The sequence below is a fragment of the Prinia subflava genome, chromosome 6, assembly GCF_021018805.1.
Source record: "Prinia subflava isolate CZ2003 ecotype Zambia chromosome 6, Cam_Psub_1.2, whole genome shotgun sequence".
In the NCBI taxonomy this organism is placed as follows: domain Eukaryota; kingdom Metazoa; phylum Chordata; class Aves; order Passeriformes; family Cisticolidae; genus Prinia; species Prinia subflava.
Window position 1 is genome coordinate 13,826,284 of NC_086252.1, and position 20,326 is coordinate 13,846,609.

Sequence of the window (20,326 nt, forward strand, 5' to 3'; positions counted from 1 at the left end):
AGGGGGTATTGGAACATCTCCTGGACAGGTACTTGCAGCTCCAATACCTAGTGACACCTCATGAGTTCACAACTGTCTCTGCAATTGCATAAACTTTATGCCTTCATTTGAATGAAATCCTAGTAGTGCAAGGAACTAGCTTCATGTGATATGATAGTCCATGCACATTTCTTTATTCTACACATGACACTGAACCTGGAACCTATTGAACAGAATTTCTCTGTTCAAGAACAGGAACAGTCTCCATCTGCTAGTCTGGGATTCACAGGTTGCTTCTAATTAACAGTCCTTGATTTGAAAGCAAAACTCAGCTTTGCCTGAGCAGTCAAAGCTTTAAGTCTTTCAGGTATTTTGGTTTAAGATCACTATGGAGATTTACACATGCAAACACATTTCCTGCCTGTCTATCCCCATGAGTTGCATTCTCATTTTTATGCTGTAGTAGCTAAGGGAGTCTGAAAACAGGAATTCTGTGTTGTGGCACTGCTTCAAAGTGCATGCCAACGATTTATGATAGACTGTCATAAATCACAAATGGAAGGGCAAGGAATGAAATGCTGCTTCCAAGTAATTCTTATGCCCTTATTGATTCCAGAGTGGGCAAGAGCTGACCTACATTCAGTACTACGTCAAAGAAATCCGTTAGCCAGGATAGTTCATCTCCTAGAAAGCACTCTTTTAGCCCAGTTGGCTAGTACATGGGCCAGTTTCACTTTATTAATTTGGCCTGTAAGTTTCTAGCAGCATTTCAGGTTTACAGAACCAAAACAACCATCAAGTAATAAAACTCGGATATAGACAGAAGAGAACCATGCATTGGCCCATTTAAGCAAAAAAGAGCCAGGCCACTGCCCCCTGAGCTGCCACACCTTGTGAAAATGTGCCTCCAGATCACACCAGTGCCTCAATGACGAGCAAAACAAAGATGCTAAATGGCTTGGATGAGAATTCCATGCTTACATTTTGAGAGCACAGCTATGACACACAGAAGTGCTATTTCCATCAGTGTGCAACACCTGGAATAGCACTGTGATAGTTAAAGAAAAAGGCCAATTCCATGTGCCATTCTGTTATCAGCAGTTCTCAATGTTCTTAACCTGGGACAATCTGTGACTAACTGTAGACCTAATGCTGTCTTGAGAATGTCCTCCAGCAGGAAAAAAGTCAAACAAAGCAGCTCAGAAATTGCTGTCTGGTTCTACAACAAAACCGTGAAAGGTAGGTGAGACCCATCTACTTCAGCTACTCATAACCAAACATCAATCTCCCAGAGTTCCATGGCAGGCTTTTATTACATGTTCTGGTATGCAGAGCAGCAGCAGATCTAAAATGAGAATCATTCAGAATCAATGGGTTGGGATTAATCTGTCCTCCTGTCCAGTGCAAGTGCTGCTACAGTAATAAACAGAAATCTGATAACTTCATACTGTCAGCACAAAATGAAACTATGACCTTGACCTGTGCAACAGCATCCAGTAATTTTTTCATAACTTCAACATACCATACTACACGGCTATGATCTAATAAGAATCTAAAAGTAATTAACTGGAATTTTTGAAAACTGAAGCCTTAATTAAATATGTATTCTTATCAGGGTTGCAAGCCAGCAATAAATTGGGACATTTAAAAAACTGGGATCCAATCCAATCCGTGATCTGATCAGGGTTCAATGGTTATAATAAATTGGGAGTATTAAAACTGGGATCACATCCAACACTTTATTTTGTCTAAACCACAGGACCTAGCTGTGCTGCAAAGTCAGGAATACTCAATGAACAGATATACCATGTTGGATTAACCCTTAATAAATAATGATGCACAAGCTCAGGTGTCCCAAAAACATGTGGTTTAGCACAGAGCTTAATGGTGAGAATAGCAATTATGACCATTTTATCAGAGATCAATATGAACTCTGCACAGCCATAATAATGCTTTTAGACTTGGCAGGAGGAATACACAGGAACAAAAGCGACATGGGGTCGCCAACAATGCGCGCTTGTATGAACGTGCGCTAAGATGCACCACGCATTTAAAAAAATTGTACTTTCATTTTTGCAACAGTCTGAATTTCAGCTCTTGATTCAAAGCAGTTTGGCTTTTCTACCATACTGCCATGTATCTGTCCATTCTCATTTTCATTTTGGTTTCCAGTAACATACAAACTGTTTGCAATTAAATGTAATAAAACAAATGCTGACAGAAAGGGAATGAAGTTTGACTCCCAAGTACTCTCTCCTCTCTAAGTGGACTCTGTTTTTATTTCTGTGTGATGCATCCCTTCATGCAGGGATCTTGCAGCTGCAAAATTAAACCTCTGTTTGCCAAATATCAAAAACATATGTATTGATTTTTTAACTATGGGAACAGGCAACAAGAATCAGGGCTGATAAAACAAGAGGGAAATGCTCTTCAGTTCCTGGAAGGTTTCTGAAAAGTAAAGGACTGTCAGTCTTTAATATAAAAACTGAAACCATTTAGTTTTACCGAAATTTGAGAAACTGTATAACTTTAGTATTCAGTTCAGACATTGAGAAAGCAGGGGCCAGATATTCCTTCTGCTTCTCTAACACTCTACTCAAACCTTAATACTATTACAAAATTTTCCTCATTTAATTCCAATGAAGGCTAGAAAACCAAGACTGTTTTAACAAAACTACTCCCACAAAAATGCGCAGAGGATTATTTTTCACATGGAGTACCCCCTTATTAACTTACTCTCATGCTACTTTAAAAAATCCTCCCATTTGCAACAAGGTGCTTCATTTTGTGAATTTCATTCTAATGTCAAGTAAGTGTTCAATTCTGTTGGAAGAAAGACTTAAGTCTCAGAAGGAAAGTCTCAGTAAAATAATATTAAAACAACAGGAAAAATATTTTTCTTTCAATTGCTAGTCACTTTATTTGCATTTAAAAGGCAAACAAATTATGATGTCTAAAATTCATGCATCTAATATATTTATCCAGTTCATTTTACAATGATTTTCAAACATTAGAAAATAAATAGAACCCCAAATGAGTGCAAAGAAATGGAGGAAGGGAAGGAAACGACAAGGCCTCTTCCAGAATTTAATAATGTAGCAAACATCTTGTCATTAAAATGATAAATTCTGAGTAATTTACACTGAACACACTAAAAATACATATTTGAGTCAGCTTGATCAAAATAACCCTCAGATATAGCATTTGTTTCTTCCATTTATGGGCAGATTCTCGACCTTTGGAGCACATGCTTTATTACAGCCAAACTCTTTGAAGCAGGAACAAAACGATGAGTTTATTTAAAATAAGGCCTCAGTCCAATGAAAGCGAAGCATGTGACTTGTGTAAGGAAGGACAAACCACCACCTCAAAGAACTGTACCACCAGTTAAGTCAATACTCTTCAACTGTCTTTCGATAGTTGAAGAGTATTGACTCTGGAAAAAGACTCTGGAGTCTTTTTCCACTCCAGTTTCACTGACATTGCATCATCACCTTGGCATAATGAAAATTAAAAGAGGTAGGTGGAGAAGAAGAAAATAATTTAAAGGAGGTGCTGAATTCATATTCAATTGGACACAGATAGGGCTATTACTAAAGAAGGAATGCCTAACATCCAAAGTTCCTGTTCACTACTTGAAGCTTGCAGAAGTAGTAGTCAAGTAATAAAGTATTGGCTTTGAAAAGAAAGGAAGCCTGGGGCTGAGGTCTGGAATCAATCTTTAGCCTGACAGGGACTTTTTAGGAACCTGGACAAGCAGCTGCACTGCCTGCATGTCACATTCCCACCCAGAGGACACTTGTTTTTTCCCTGTCAGATTTTCTCTCTTCCACCTCAACTGTAAGTGCTTGGGGTTAGGCTCAAGCTTTCCTAACAGCAATGAACACAATGAGACCTTGATCTTGGTGGGGATTGCTAGGGAGTACAAGCAATACAAGTAAAAAAAATAATGATGTCAGCATTTCAGTGCAGGATGTGGAGCTGCTTCAGAGAACTGCAGCTACAAGGCAGGCCAGAGTTGTACTGAAAACTGAGACTGGGACAATGTGGAATGGAAATAGAAACTACTAGGCTAGTGAAATACTAAATTTATTTTCACCTTCTGAGGTTCAAATCTGAAACTTGGCAGCCCATAAAAGGAGTTGCCAGGCAAATTTATGTTGAGGACCAATGTGCAAGCAGATCCTGTCCTTTAGGGAATCATCTGCATTACAGAGTGAGCACTGAATACTCTGTCTGCATACGCCCACTAGCTCTAACACATTCTGGATGTGCCAGACTTGTTGCACATGCACTGCTCAATTCCTTCCCTGTGCAAGCAGCAAATCCAGCCTGTTCCAGGCACGACGGGCTTACACTCATGCAGCACACCAGAAAGAGCTGATGTTTCCTGTCAGAGCCAGAGTCACTGAGCTTGTACTGCACAGCCAGCCCGTAATTGTGCAGTAAACACATCCAACACTTTTGCACGTCTAAAGCTTGTCAAAATTTCTGGAAGAACGCAGCAGTCTTTACAGAAAACCTATCCCTGGGATTTTGTAGAATATTGTTGTGCCTATCCAATACCAATCAAAAAACTCTGCAAAACTATGAGACAGCCTAGTCCTGTAAACTGAAAATGCACTTCCTACCAAAAAATATTTCTCAGCTGAGATCTTGGAACAGCTTTTTGGAGAGCTGCCAAGCATATATTGCATGCAAAACCAATATCCAAAACCAGGCGAGTTCCACAGCTGCTTAGATGCTGAAAAGCACTTGATCATTAATCCTGTCACACCCAGCCCAAAAATCAACTACTCCAACCTCTTCCACTAGAGTCCAAAATGGACAACATGGCCTCTGAAAAAAACCCAGTCAGATGAAAAATCATAGTATCAATTGGTATGGTAAGCAGTCAGCATTTAAGAAAACTGTTTAAGCAAAAAATCTGACTTTAGGATTGTTATAATTGAATTGAGGATCTGAACAAGAACTAGTTATACAGCTAATCTTGGAAAAGTAAAATTAGATATGCATTTAAGCTATTGTAGAAAGGCTAAATGTTAGAAAAGCAATTTTAGTTTGTTCAATATAGGACTTGATCACAGGTATCAGGGGATGAAACTTGCTCCATTTCTGCAGTCTGTTCTACTATGACATCCCCACTAGTTTTAACATACGCTCATTTCACTCAACAAGAACAGATCTGAAAATATGAATGTGTTCTACTAAGCTTGGGTTTTATAAATACGAGACCAAGTATGCAGGATTGCAGCTAGTGAAGTCATAGGAGCAGATGATCTATGGTGTGAATGTGCCACAAGGTTTTCCTTGCCAATATATGCATTAAAATCTTGGACTTGAATTACATTATAGAATTACTAAATCTTGGGACAGAGCTATAAAACTTGTCTTTGCTGTCTTGCTGAGCATCATCATTAGGTGAACAGTCAACAACTAAGCAAAAGGACTGATCTACCTTCAAGTCAGGCAATGTTTCTTACTGATTTTAATCAATTTCCCAAACAGGTTTTACCCACATAGGAGAAGCAGCTTCTTTATACAACTTTTCTCTAAGAAAAATAAAGCCTCTGCTATTTTATGACCAGCTCAAGAAGGGCTCAACAGTGAGGCTGTAGGTAGTCTTACGTGGGCAAATACAGCAATGCTCTCACTTCATTTAGAAAGTTGAAGCAAATTGCTTGTTTTTACAGCACATGTTGCATTTCTTTGAGGATAACATAGGAAGAATTTCTTTACTACTTTTCTGGCTTTTTTTTTTTTTTTTAATTTTTAATTTGAATTCCCCAGAGATATAAGATACAAAAGTGTGATATTCCTGATACCTGATACAAAAGTGTGATATTCCTTTTCTTGTGCCTTACAGAAGAAGAATCAAGTAAGTGAGTTAAAAATATCATCTTGGTTCATCCACTTCTCAACACACCTGCTGTTCTCCATTTCAGTCACAAACTCTTCCAGGTCAAAACTGAAATCATTACTAGAGAAACCAGAATGATGAAGACATTGAGCTGCCAGTTTCCAATGCAGCCGTACCAAGTTACTGTCAATCAGTGACTGTGATTTAAAAAAACCCCACACAACACTAAAGAAATATTAAGAACAATTATCTTGTGTCCAATTGGAACGCTAGACCTCTAGACAGCAGGGTTCATTCCGTCCAGCCTGCCAACATTTTAGTAAATGACACTGGCCCTTTAACAGATGGGATACATGCTTCTTAGCTTGCCAGGATCCTAATAAAAGACACTGGCTTCTTTAAAATGAAGGACACATACCTCTCAAATTGCCAGTATCCAAATTGGGAGTCAGCAGTTTAATATAAAGGCACTCATCAATCTGGCAAAATCAAGGACACGGCACAGAAATTTTAAAACAAATGGTACAAAGTTTCTCCTGACACTACTTAACTTAGATGAACTGAATACTTAAGCAGTGGCTAAGCATATCCAGTAGCAGTGCTGTAGTAACTAGATACCTTGCTAGCTTTTAAAATAGTAAAAATTAGCAGCAGACTTCAAGGGTTTGGAGTGACTTTTTCACCAACCAAACCCATTAGCTACCACTTACAGGGATGACCATGCAGTGCATGACTCTAATGAAAGCAGGGCGTCTTTTCCCTGGCACTACCAGTACCACAAAGGTTGCCCCATGTGGAAACACTGTCTGCCCAAAAGGAACCACGTCTGCTTCCATGCCATCTCCCAGGAGCAGGATGCTCCAGTGAAGGAGAGAGACCTCTGAAAGTTTTCTGCTTACACTGACAAAACATATTACTACAACTTATAAAGTTTTACAGCAACTGAAATACTTCTTGAGAGCCAGAAACTAAGGGCTCTTTAACTTTTCTGATAGCAGCCATCAGAGGGAAACAAAGACCTTCTTCAGCATACAAAGTACTTCTGGATGAGTTGGGGAAAGGGAAGTGGAGTTTTCTGAACCTTGTTGACATTGACAAACTGTTTCCAGTTTCTGAAGAGTAGACATGGGGAAAAGCAGAAAATTGTCAAATCTCTTAATCTGGAAAGATAAGGAATTCACTAAGACTGGGCATAGGAAAGTGTATTTTATGAACAGCACAGACTACCAGGGTCTTGCCTCAGAAATACAACTACTCCTAGCAGGCACTCCTAGCTTCTTGCCTTGCCTCTCTTGCCCATCCTACTGCTGGCAGACTCCTGCCTCTGCAGACTGATTTTAATCATCTGAACCTGCTTTCTTCCAGGTGTTCTCTCAGCATATTCCACATTTGTTCCATACAAATTTCTGTAACATGTGGCTTACCAGCAAACTGTGCACAAAAGAACATACCAAAATACAAAAACTACTATTTGATGGCACAGCCAGCTGAAGCCAAAGAGGTCTGAAGTGCTGGCAAACAACAGCAGAAGCTGTCAGGAGAGAAGAGAGGAGACTCTTGCTGTAGAAGTAGAGGAGAAAATTACTAAGTCAGCTAGCCTTGGAATGGGCAGAGGTGAAACAGGTTTTGAAGGAACTGATCTTCACCAGCTAAAGCAGGAGCTGGGATTTGAATGCAACAGCGAGGTTCACAGAAACTGCAGGAGAACAGAGGGCTCCAGTCCACAGCAGCTCTGACTGGGCCAGGACCAGCCTAATGCTCTGGCTAGCCTGGACCTGGCTGCAGTGGGCACTGTCTGGGACACACTGGCTGGCTGTTCCTTTGGGAAACCCCTTGCTCTGCAGTTTTTCACTCGATGAACAAAGATGCTGCTGCCATTTACTCACCTTTCACGCTCATCTTTCATTTTCTCCAACTCCTCCTCTTTAAGCATGCCTTGCTTTGGAGTCCCCTTCTGATCTGCCTTCCCACTTTTATCTTCTTTCTTCTTTCCAAATCTGTTAAAGATATCAAAGAAGTCATGAGGAAATAATTACAGAAGAAAAACAGTACTTATCTATCATAAACCACAGAAATTTTAGGCAATCAAAACACTGAGTTTTTATCTTGGTGACTCATAAATTTCCCACATTGCAAGATATGTTATCAGTATTACCTGGGCCATATGCAAGAGGAAGGACTGGTTACAGATTGATTTGGACCCTGTACTTTTGAAAGCTATTGCTTGAAACTTAGTTGAAAAACCCTGTCAAACCTGAAATGCAGGGCATTGCAGAGCTGGAGTACTGATTGTGGCACATTTTAAAGTGAATGAAGGCTCTCCTGGCCACATGACAGCTCTCTGAAAGGCATCTGCAGTGGCTGTGGTGTCAGCACCCAGACTGGGCCACTGCTCTGCTCCTACCAGTAACTACTGCCTCTCATTCATCATAGCCTAATTTTACAATTTGTTCTTTGTCTAAATGAGGATGCAATCAGAAAGAATAAAATCTTGCTTTGTTCCAAAAGTAAAAACCCAGACAGCTCACAAGAGCTCTTTTTAAAACTTCTGGGGTTTTCTTTCTGCCTAGTAATATACTATCATGTAATATTTATGCTGTGAAAGTCCTCCCAAGGCCCCAGTGGGTTTGGGGCTTGCACTGTTGCTTTATACACTGTACAAATATGCATAACAAGTCTGCTTTACCCAGCCTATAAAAGGTGGCTGAACTGGGGAGCTACATTTAATTTCTCGTTAAATTCAGAATACTGGGGTCAAATATATTCATGAATTATAGACCAAACGAAAAGTTTGAAAACCTCCCTTCCTCTTCATGAATTTAAAATTCTCAGTTCCACAAGTAAATGATCAACCTGTGTCTTCCCCTGCAAATGAATGTGTCCTTATATGCATGACAACAATGCAAAGGAAAGTAATTACTACTTGATTAAATATACTACATTGCAAACTGATTACTCTGACTCAAAACTGCAAACTCTTCTGTGAAAATCTGCAGCATTGCCTCGGTGATCTTTCTTTCACCCTTTTTATTTTTCATGTCAGCCCAAACTGCCTCAAGTGGAACAACTGAACTACTGTGACTACACTTAAGCTGTAATTCACTGACTTTATGTTTCTCCACAGACAAAAGCAGAATTTTTGCAAACAGTCAGGCTCATAAGACAATGATCTGATTTTTTTGGTGAATTTAATTAGTAATTCTGAGCTTGTAGTCACTGATGTGATGTGTAGCATGAAGTTACTGGGAACTCTGCAGCAAGTTTTCCAAACAATAACTTGGTTAGAATGGGATGTTAGAGACAGACACATAGCATGTGGTACTAATAAAAAGGGCAAATACAACAGGTAGCAACACGAGATGCTTTATTGTGTCCCTGTCATGGACAGTGCTGGGGAGCAGAGAGTGTCCTATCAGTGCGTGGTTTTCTCGTTTTTCCTGTGTCACAATAAAGATAGATGGTATCTTGCATTATTTGAGGGATCCTTTACTCAAAGTATACATACACCTTTGTCTACAAACAATCTTCTGTTCTTTTTTCATGGTCCCTACTCATTTCAGCACTTCCAGAAATACAGTATATACTTTCCCCACTTTTCCTGTTTCTGAGTGTAGAGCAGCACACTGATTTCACTGCTTGTTTCTGAGTTCCAGCAGTTCCAGGAGACTGGAGCCACACACCCCATCAGAAGGGGGCAGCGGCAGCGAAGGCAGCGGCAGGAAACACGAGAGAGAGACAGAGGCTGTACACACAGTGAGGTGGGTGCACAGGTATGAAATGACCCCGGTGAAAAAGAAAAGCCCAATGAAACTCTGTATGTGTTACTCTCTGCAGAGATGCCAGGCAGCCAAACAAGAAACCACCTGGGTTTGAGCACCAGCAGGCTGCTGCTGAAACAGCCCTGCCTTCTGACACTGGCTCATGCTGGAAGGTCTCATGGCAGTTTCCTCAAGAGGCCATATTAGCACTCGCATCTTGGTCATAATCCAGCTCGGGTACTTTGTTTATATTCAGACTGCCTGCTTTTCGCTCACGGTTTCAATTATACGTTTCTGGAGTTTCATATTTGACTGTAGCACGTATTGATTTTGAAAACATTATTCTTGGGCATTTTGTATTGCTGCAGGGAGTTGAAGTTGGATATGCTGCATACTCAAGAGAAATTTTAAAAAAAACAAAATAGTCCTTAACATGTGTCCCTTCCAAGTCCAGATATTATTTCTTGCTTACTGGAGAAATACATTTTAAATAAAATAAAGTGACAATTTTGATTGCAATAACTGCCAACATGACAAATCTTACAAAAACAGTGCTGTTTGCTGGTAGCGCCGCTCTTGCTGTAAATTTGGCAAGTTTCAGTGTAATTGTAAACTGGGAATAATGCTCTTGATGAAAACAATTTTTGTTGTTGTGCTGCAATAGAGGCAATGTGGCCAGCAGGTTGAGGGAGGTGATTTTGCTCACTCCACTCTCGTGGGACCCCTGAGTGCTGCATCCAGCTCTTGAGGCCTCCAACCTACAAAAGGATGTGGAGCTGTTGGAGTGAGTCCCGAGGAAGCCACAAAGATGGCAGAGGGGTGAAGCACTCTCCTATCAAGAAAGGCTGACAGAGCTGGGGTTCTTCAGCCTGGAGAAGAGAAGGCTCCAGGGAGACCTTATGGAACCTTCCAGTAACTAAAGGGGGCTACAAAAGAGATGGAAAGGGACTTTTCCCAAAGGCAAGGAGTGATAGGACATGGGCGAATGGCTTAAAGTGAAAAGGAATAGGTTTGGATTAGATATTGGGAAGAAATTACTCACTGAGGATGGTGAGGCACTGGAACAGGTTCCCCAGGGGAACTGTGGAGCTGCTGGAGGTGTTCAAGGCCAGGCTGGATGGAACTTTCAGTAACCTGGGACAGTGGAAAGTGTCCCCTGCCTACAGCAGGGTGGAACTGGGTGATCTCTTCCAACCCAAACCATTATATGATTCTGTGAGACTATTTCTTTGCAGTTCTTTGCTTCAGATAGGATTTATGCAGGCTTACAATTTTGACTTGTTATACTAAGTATGCAGCATATAGCTCAAGGCTAGGAAAATATTCAGATATAGGTGGGTTTTTTTGGCCTGTTCTGCACATTGCTATACCATAAAAATCCATTTTCTTATTATTACTGTTTTTCATTCTGTTCTCTTATTATGTTTTTCAGCTCAACAAAAATCTTGCACAAATATTAGAAAATAAAATCAGAACAAAATTTAACACTGTTAAGAAAAGCAATATACACAGACAACATTAAACCACAAAGAACCCAGTATCATCTCTGCCTGAATTTATACACCCTGTCCTAAAAGTTATGGTCTGCTCACTGATGAGTTCTAATTGCCACGGGTTTCTGATGATAAAATTAACTTCCAGCCACTGTAACTTTGCATGGGTTTATGCACTACAGGCTCAACAGTTTCTACTATTTATTGGAACAACAACAACAACAAGGTAGTAAGAAGTACTTGCTGCATGATCAAATTAGGTTTGATCATATTATCATTGATATCAGTACAAGGGCCTCCACTGATTTCAACAAGAACAGGATAAAATCTGTTGTCAAATTGGAATTAATCAAATCCATATTAAAATTCTATGGAAACTGAACGGCTTTAGGACTTGAAAATGCCAATTCTCCAGGCAATGAATAATTGGACTGTGGTAAAATTTGCCTTCTATATTAATACTATTGTTAGCAGAATAAAAACATTAATGAAAAATTGTATGGTACACAATTTTTCAAAATGTCTGTTTTGCTATACTGTGCACAGTCAAATTTGCTTCAACTTAATATCTGATAGATTTATTACTCTGAAAATCTTTTACAACAAATGCAGAGATACAACTAGAAGACCTGAAAACAAATGGATCAGCTGTATCTTCTCATTCTGTAGCCATCTATAATCAATTTATGTGAAATGAAGCCACTGGTCATTGCAATGACAGTAAGGAAATAAATCCATGCCTTCCCAGGTGGAGTGAATGTCCCAGTTCTTTGATTATCCACTGTAAATGCTTGGGAAGCACTGTTAAAGATGTTACAGCCCCGTTAACCTTAGTATACTTTTCAGTTGGGAAAGTTAATATTCCAGCTAGTCAGAGCACAGTTCTCCTGTAAATAAAAACGTAAAGGGACTTTCTTTATGTGAACAGATCTTTGAGCGCTTTGTGCTTTTGGGAAAAGCCCATAGGCGACTGTTGAAAATATGGCATGCAAGAGTGAGGCATTATCCTATTTCTATTAATTTCAAAGGGTGCCCTGCAAACAACTGAAATTGTTCCCCTCAGAACATTAAGGAAATAAAGCCTCTGAATACCAAATGTATGTTGTCTTGCAGTATTTATTACCATTCCATTGGCTATAGCATTAAAGCGTATGTATGCTTCTTTCCAAGGATTCTAAGGGATAAAAATGAAAACAAACCTACTACAGACCTGCTGTGCTATTACTTGGGATAAATGTCTTGCATGCAAGACCTAAAGCTGTGGTCATGGCAACACTTCGTTTCCGTGTGGAGCCGTGGGCTTCCAGATCTCAAATGTGTTGATATTTGCTTCAAGGATTAAAAAGCAGGCAGGTCTATAAAGTCCCAGACTTCTAAGCAGCAGAAACATCTGGTGGGTGGAACCTTGAAGCAGCTTGCTGACTAAATTCAGCAATTTGGATTTCTTAGCTAATTCAGTTCCCCAAGACTGGGAGGTTCCACCACAGCTAACAAGGTACATAATGAAAGTACAAACAGCTGTGGGAAAATAATTCAAGAGAGCCTATGACACAGTCAAGCAAGACAAAAAACCTCACACTGTCAGAAAATCTTGACATCTCCAGAAGTGATCTGTAAAAAACAAGAGTGATTTGTAAAGTACATATAACAAAAGCTCTGACTCTTAGTCATTTCACAGAAAAACGGGGAAAAATGCTGAGATTATTAAAGCAAGTCCCTTATGAAAGGCTAGAAATAACTCTCAAAATTAAATTTAAATGTGAGCAAGAATGAATAAGTGAGAAAGAAAGATAAAGATACTAATAAGGTATGATTTTCAGGTCCACATAGGGACTATAAAAAGCTTATTAACTGCCACTACTGCGGTGTGTTTTAAGTTATTTTATCACTCAGCTTTTACGGTAGAAGAAATACTCTAGAAGCAGTGCTGTGCTTTGATTAATTGCTTTCATACATACACTTTTACAGAGTATTAAACATTGCTGTAAAGATCCTTAGTGAATCAGACTTGATGGTGATTACAGACCAGGCTCATTTTACATTTATGTTAATAGCAGCATTAATGAAATACATCTTTCACATTTTTAGTGGCTCTCTAAATACCTAAAAGGTTTGTTACTAAATGTTTACTTACTGGGCAGAAGCGTGCCATTGAGTATTACACCAGTGGGATCAAGAGCTTTGCAACAGCTAAAAAAACTACTGAAAGAAAAGAACATGTTTTGGGAAAACATGTTTGATAATTTGACAATGGAGCACACACAGCAGGGGCTGGGCAGCAGTGTTCAAATCCTCATCAATATCCCAGAAGATGGAAGTGCCTCCACGCACTTCCAAGTGAAACATGGTCAAAGGGCAGCTCTGTGCTGGGGGGCTGTGGGCAGCAGGGGTTAAGCATCTCTTTTCCTGGCTCTCTGCCAGCTCCTTGCTTCCAGAGAGTGGATCTCATTCCCTCTGTGGAGGATTTAGCCCCAGCAACATCGAGATGCCCTTCCCAGTGCACAACACACATTACAGCAAAATTTCCTCATGGCGAAGCCTTGCCAATCTCCCTGCTTTGGCAGGGTGAAAGGAAGGCACCAGAAAGATGATCAACACAGGGGAGGGCTATTTCAGCCCCTGCTGCTCCCTGCTCATGGGTGGGGAGTGCCCTCAATTCTGGGGCAGTGCTCTGTACAACACCAACACTCTTGGGTAAATTGGAAAGAGCTCTGGAAAATAAAGAGGATAAAAAGAACTTTTAGTTGGATTTAGTGAGGTTTGCTTGCAGGAAAGACGTTTGCAGCTGGGCTGCTGCCTCCCTGTTCCCCCACTCCCAGGGCTCACTCCCAGGGCAACAAGAGGAGGGCAGCAAAAACAACAGCTTTACATGGCAAACAACAGGGCAGCTTGGGCAACCAAAACCAGCTCCCCTGAAAAGGGAAAAAATGACCTAACCTCTAATTTATCACATCAGTGGAGGCATGGAACAAATTGTCCAAGTAAGCTATTCTACAATTATTATTTGTGTTTCACAAATGCAGCTGAACTTCATGAATGTGAGTATCATCATATTTACCCATCTTCAAATTATTTGGGGAGATAATCCACATTATGCTAATGTTGTGATCAGAGTTAAAGTGATTATGATCAGCAGGAAGAGAGGAGTTATGCAGGAGTTGCAAATATAAAAAATCCACCTTATTATGATCCTTTTACACCAAAATTAAGTGAAAAAGTGCCATTTTTGTATTTTAAAATTAATTTTTATTTACTGTATCAGACTGGTGGAACTAGACTAAATGAACTTCCAGAATCAGTCTTATGGGAGTAAAACTTATCTTTAAAAACTCTGATTAAACACAACCTCCCCCCACCCGTTTATTTCTTTGATGCCCAAATTAGCATCTTTTCTGCAGCATGCTGAATTAATTAGTACAGTGACAAAGAATTAGTCCAGATAAGATCAAAGCTGAAACCATATTTATCTGGAATTTGAAATTAAGAGCAGAGAGTATTAACCCTCAGCACTTCAAGGAGCTTTCCACATGGCACACTTAGTAAGCCTTCTGTGAGTTCATTCAAAATAAATCAACAGTGTAATTTTTCCCCCACTGAAGTTTTGCTACAAGGAAAATAAATTTGCCATTAATTCTGCTACAATGCAGAACTGCCTTTAATGCAGACCCTGTACATGCTACTCATTATGTAACTTGTAGGCATCAGTAGAACAAAGCAAACAAAGCTGAGAAAAGATACTTAATCACATTTGTATTAATGCTTGGATTGTCACATTATTCACAGACTTAAGGGCTACCGAAAGAATTCCCAGCACTGAATTTGAGAAGCTGCCTGCTGTAACCCCTCACAGGTAAATAATCTATAATCTTCAGTGGAGAGGGTCACACAGAAATGAAATGTCAGCCAGAAGCCCTAAATTACACAGTGAAGTTTGAAGTTTACTCTGAGAGTATCAACCATGTGGACAGCAATAAAGGAAAATCTTCATTCCTGATATCATTGCCTCAGATTTTATCTGTGTTTCAGCACCAGATAAGACTGGAGGCTGCTTCCCATGTGACATGCAGGAGGCTGATCTTTTGTCTAGAAACTGTAGAATGGAGGCAATTTAAATAGTGACCCCAAATTCTTCTCACCCATCTTCCCAAAGCCTTTGAGCTCCCCGTAACCTTATTTTTTAAATGCAGAACTTGCTCTTAAAAAGACAGAGGTGAGTTACTGTAACTCATTCTGATAATTAGGTACTATCAGGAAATTCTTACCATTAGAATACTCCCGTTCATCTGTACCATATGCAAAATTTTACTTCTACAGTATAAAAAAATGACCAAAGACAAAACGCAAGGAGCATGATGGCAAAACCCTAGGACTTGGGCCACCTGAACTGAAGTGTAAACCACAAAGTCCATCTACAGAATCAATGGAATGGAGTAACTCTCATCAACTACTATGTAAACATAGACAACAGAAGGCAGCTGTGAAGAGTCATCCTTTATACTTCAAGGAGCTTATTTTTAGCAAACATGCTGAGGTAGTCTGAGTCCTGGAGGCAGCATTTATGAAAAGGGGTCACTACTACTATTATCTGACCAGGAAAACCGTAATGTTCAATGGCAGCTATGCACCTGCTTCCATGAAATGATATTGTAATCACCCAGTGACCACATTGCTAGGCTTTTTGGTCACCAGGATAAGAATTTTGCATCCTATGTTACTTATAGTGCAAAAGAAAAATCTGCAGTAAACAAAGACAGCTGTGATTTACAGCTTGATCAGAGGAAAAAAATCAATTTATGGTCTGTTCAATGCAACAAGAACTGCCTGTTTGTCCCCCAGACTGTGGAACTACCCTCTACCAAAGTAAGAAATTATTCCCATATATTCTTATTTGTCTCTACTTTCACAGAGCAATAGTTATTTTTCCCCTCTTGGTTTCTCTTTACAAGCATGTAATTTCTTCTGAAGCAAATACTAATTCTGTTCCAAATCGTGCAGAGAAACACTCTGTACCTTCCTGTAAGGGTCTGTAAATGACAACCTGCCAGCCTCAGAGGAACACGATAATCCCACCCATGTCTTGGGCACGGTAACTCCATATTCAAAGCAAAAGCAAAGAACCAGCCCTTGACTTTGCTTTCCTAATTTCCATTTCACAGTCCCAGGAAAGGGGAAAGGGATAAGAAGCAGGCAGTTAGGCTTGCTATGAATTTCTTTGGATATTTGTTATTCTCTGTCATGCAGCAAAAAAGAAATGCAGGTTGTGACTGAACCCATTCCTCTAAGGTGCAGTCAGTGAGGCAAAGTGGGAGACACAGAGTGGCTGTGCAGTCTGCCAATGCTGCCAGCTGCCCCTCCAGAACTACTCGCTCACTTTGTGATTTTCAAAATCCTGCAGCCAACTGAGAGCCAGCACACCTCTACCCCAGCAGCACCTCCAGCCCTCTGCAGACAGCTGAGAACCACTTGAAGGTGGGACAGGGAAAAGACCAACTGAAGGGAGCTAAAGGGTAGCTCTTTGGGTGCCAAACTTGACAAAAACAGGCTGCTAAATTTTTCTTTTTGTTTCAGGTTTTCTCCTATGTTGGGTGTCTTGTTCCCTTATTACCAGCCACATGATCCCAGAATTCACTGAAGTATCAACTACAGCCTTAGGTATAGGTATAGGTATAATGCATGTTTGTCAGAGGAAGGACTTTTCATTTTTCTCATAGCTCTCATGGTATTCATACTTTCCTTAGCATTTTAGCTACTCATGCACCTTGTGAGAATCTCCAGTTGCACTACAAAATTTTTGCTCAGCCCTCTTGGCTATGGAAAAACAACATAGAATTGTGACATTATCCGAACTGCAGATACAAAACTCATGAGGCAAATTAAATATACGACATTTGCAAAACAAAACTGAAAACCTGCTACGTTTGCACTCAGAGCCATGATATTTTGAGGTGTCAAACTTGCTAATCATCTCACCACTGCGGGGCTCACCTTCTCAACAAAATCACGTGCCTTCCTCCCCTTCCATGTCACAGTGGGGATTTGTTGGGGCTTATCTGACTTTCATGAAGCAAACCTGCACATTGCAGATTCCAACAAGATATCCAAGGAAAAACATGCTTGAAAAACAGCAGGAATACAGAGGATGCCCCTCCCTGTTCCAATTGAGACAACATCCCAGTCTTCATGAAGGCTCCATTCTGTAGAATGCAGTGAGTTTAATGAGTAGGTAATGTTGAGCAAGTATCATCATATCCATTCCAACATGAAGAAACTGAGTCACAAAGGGTAAAAATTATGTGCTCAGTTTAAAAAGTGCTGTTCTCTTTCTCTACTGATCAGCTCAGAGCTATATCACTGCATATTCACCTGCCTCACTTGCCAGCCAGCTTGCTATGATGCTTTTTCCCCTTGACTATTTCCCCCATCTCCTTTACGTCCTCTCCTCATTCATTTCCTTCTTCTCCCCAACACACTTCTCTCTTCCTCCTTGCTCCACACTCCCTTCATATGCTCTGCTGCTGCACTGCTACAGAAATTCCTCTTCATGGGATTTCTGCTGGAGACTGCACAAAGGGAATGTGTCTTGGGCACCAGCACTTGCTTCTGAGACTCTGAGCAGCAATGTGCAGTGCAGACGTGCAGAGATCTCTCCCGTGGCTCAGCAGCCACTCTTTCTCAGCAGGATGCATTAGCCTTATTTGAGCTCAGGCTCAGAGCACTTGAGAAACTCTGAACTAAGAGAACTCACAGTAAAGAGATGCTTTCGAAGGGAGACATAAGAGGGAGAGAGATGGCTCTTGAATAGGCAAGGGAGGTTGTAAAGGCAAAAAACCCCTACTTGATGACTTGCTTTTAGGTTTCATAATGAACTTCTAAAGCTAAAGCAACACAAATTCCTCCTCTGTGCCTTTACTACAGCTGGCATTTTTACAAAGCAGTAACATCCAAAACAACGCCAAAGTAAGAGAGGAGTTATGTATATAATGTATTTTGAAAGATGTGTTTTGGCATAACAAGTAATAGATGTTTTTGCATTTTTAAACTATCAAAATCAGTTCTTCTGATAAATAATACCTTCCCTCCCTGGCCTTGGCTATTGTACATTACTGATTAGACATAGTAGTTTGTGGTTAATATCCTTCCCCACAGATTTATTATTAGCTTGTATATTCTTTTCAGTAGAATTGTGCTAATGGTAAGGTCTGCTGGAGGCCAACTGCATGAAGCCATTGGGAGGAGAAATCTGTCTGCCTGTCAAAACAGTGGCTATCAATTAGAACTGTAAATGTGATTCCTTTAAGTGTCTTGGATGGTAGCAGAGACTTCCAGTGATGGATTAGGGGGCTGAATCACTTTCATATTGCACTAAAGGAAGCTTTCAAGCAAACAGCTATCTGCATGAAACAAATTCACCGGTTTTTTTGAGCAAGTCTAGAAGAACCTGTCTGACCTGCCAAAATTCCCCTCTGCTATTTTCCCAGAAATCCCCAGAAATACAGCACTTAACGTGGCATACTGACAAAACTGATACTAGATTATTCTGTGGTTTTCTTAGGACAACTTGGCTTAGGATAGCTACAGCAATAGAAGAAAAAACCAATGAAGCTGCTGAAAGACACAATCCATAACAAAGAAGTGATGCAATTCCACCGTTCAGTGATTTGGGATGCACTCCTGGCACACAGATAGCAATTTCCCCTCTGACACAAGCACCCAGCTCTCATTAGCATCACTAAGAGTTGTGTGGACATCCTGATGGGAATAGTTCCCCTGTATTTTGCAGGAAATTAACACCACTCGGGGACTGAAGGAGGCACTGTCTGTCACTCTCAGACATACCCTCTGCCAGTTAATTAAGCAAAAACCTCTGCCACAACTCTCAAGAGGAAGCTCTTCCCTATTCTCCTCGGTACAGCAAACCTGACACAAAGCGAAATGTCAGGAGCAGGACCTAGGAAATGAGGATGTTCAGGGAAGGTGAACTTCAGCCTGCGTTTTCCAAGCTCTTCTGCCACCAGGTTTTGGTGGATTTTGAAAATAGTTATTAGGAATCAAAATGATTAGTTATAGCTGAGTTTAAGCTTTCAGAAAATGTCTTCAGCTCTCATACATTGAGGCTTTTGGTTACTAGTTATTTTCAGCAAGAGTAATCCTACATGGCACTTATAAAAACCAGCCAGCCAGACTGCTAACCCTCTGGGACTCCACTGCTATTTTCATGCCAAGAGAGAGTGACTAACCAACAGAGGAAAAAGCAAAGGGCTCAAACTTATTCACAAAATGTGGCTCTGGCAGCTGAAGGACAGTGGTTCAGGATGGGGAAGGCTTCATCTGGTCATTAAACAACAGGCTTTCTCATCAGGCTGATAAGCTACACTGAACATACTAAAAACTTTTCCTTGGTACCATTTTGTAAATAAAAAATAAAGACCAGAACTAAGCAACTGAGAGCTTTAATCAATCATATGAACTTCACAGCTCTGCCATATCTGTTTGCAATAGTATTGGTCATGAACTGTGAGCCAGGAAATTTCTTTGGAAGGTTTCAATGAAAACCTGGCAATCACTCCTGTTTCTTGAATCTTAGAATAATTCTTGTGCAATCAGATAAAGAAATAAATTTTTCTGGGCGAAGTCAGAGAAAATTGCTAGAATAGTGTTTAAAACAATGAAGTACTTCACTTTGCTGGCTACTACAACCATGCACCTTGAAATTGAACGAACACCATCAACAGCCCAGATTCCCAAAATTTTTCCTTCTTGCATACTTCTTGCCTTTCACATATTGACTCCCTAACACAAACATTCATATACTATTTTAAAAATAATTATTTGTTATTGCTGTTTATATTGCCAGACAGATAACTTTTGTGTGACAGTGTGGGAAAAAACCTCTGCTTTCTTGTTCAGATACAGGAACACTTTGGTCACCAAACAAAGGCTTGGACTTCTTTTCTCAGTGCCTCCACAGCTCCACGTCCTGATGTTATATTCACTCATTCAACTATCTGCAGTACCAAACCACTGGTGCTAACTTTACCAAGAGTCCTAAATGAGAACAGATAGCTTAAAAATTCTGCATGTTACCATCTTAGCTCCAAGAAGTTAGTCTAAAAATGATCTTCATTATGAGGGTGATCAAAATAAGTTAAATTCAAAGCCCATAGTGGCATAGAAGGCTGAACAACAAAGATGAAGTCTGTTTATCTCTCCCTCTCTCTCAAAATTCTGCCACAGGA

General features: G+C 40.2%; 1 protein-coding gene across 2 annotated transcripts in view; it reads right to left on the minus strand.

Annotated features, from left to right (window-relative positions):
• PARD3B (par-3 family cell polarity regulator beta) overlaps positions 1-20,326 on the minus strand; it is a 392,276-nt gene that overhangs the window by 88,925 nt on the left and 283,025 nt on the right. For both annotated transcript variants that reach the window (XM_063400372.1, XM_063400371.1), the window contains one exon: positions 7,726-7,836. In XM_063400372.1, coding sequence (XP_063256442.1) covers positions 7,726-7,836 — 111 coding nt within the window. The remainder of the gene's footprint in view (positions 1-7,725; positions 7,837-20,326) is intronic.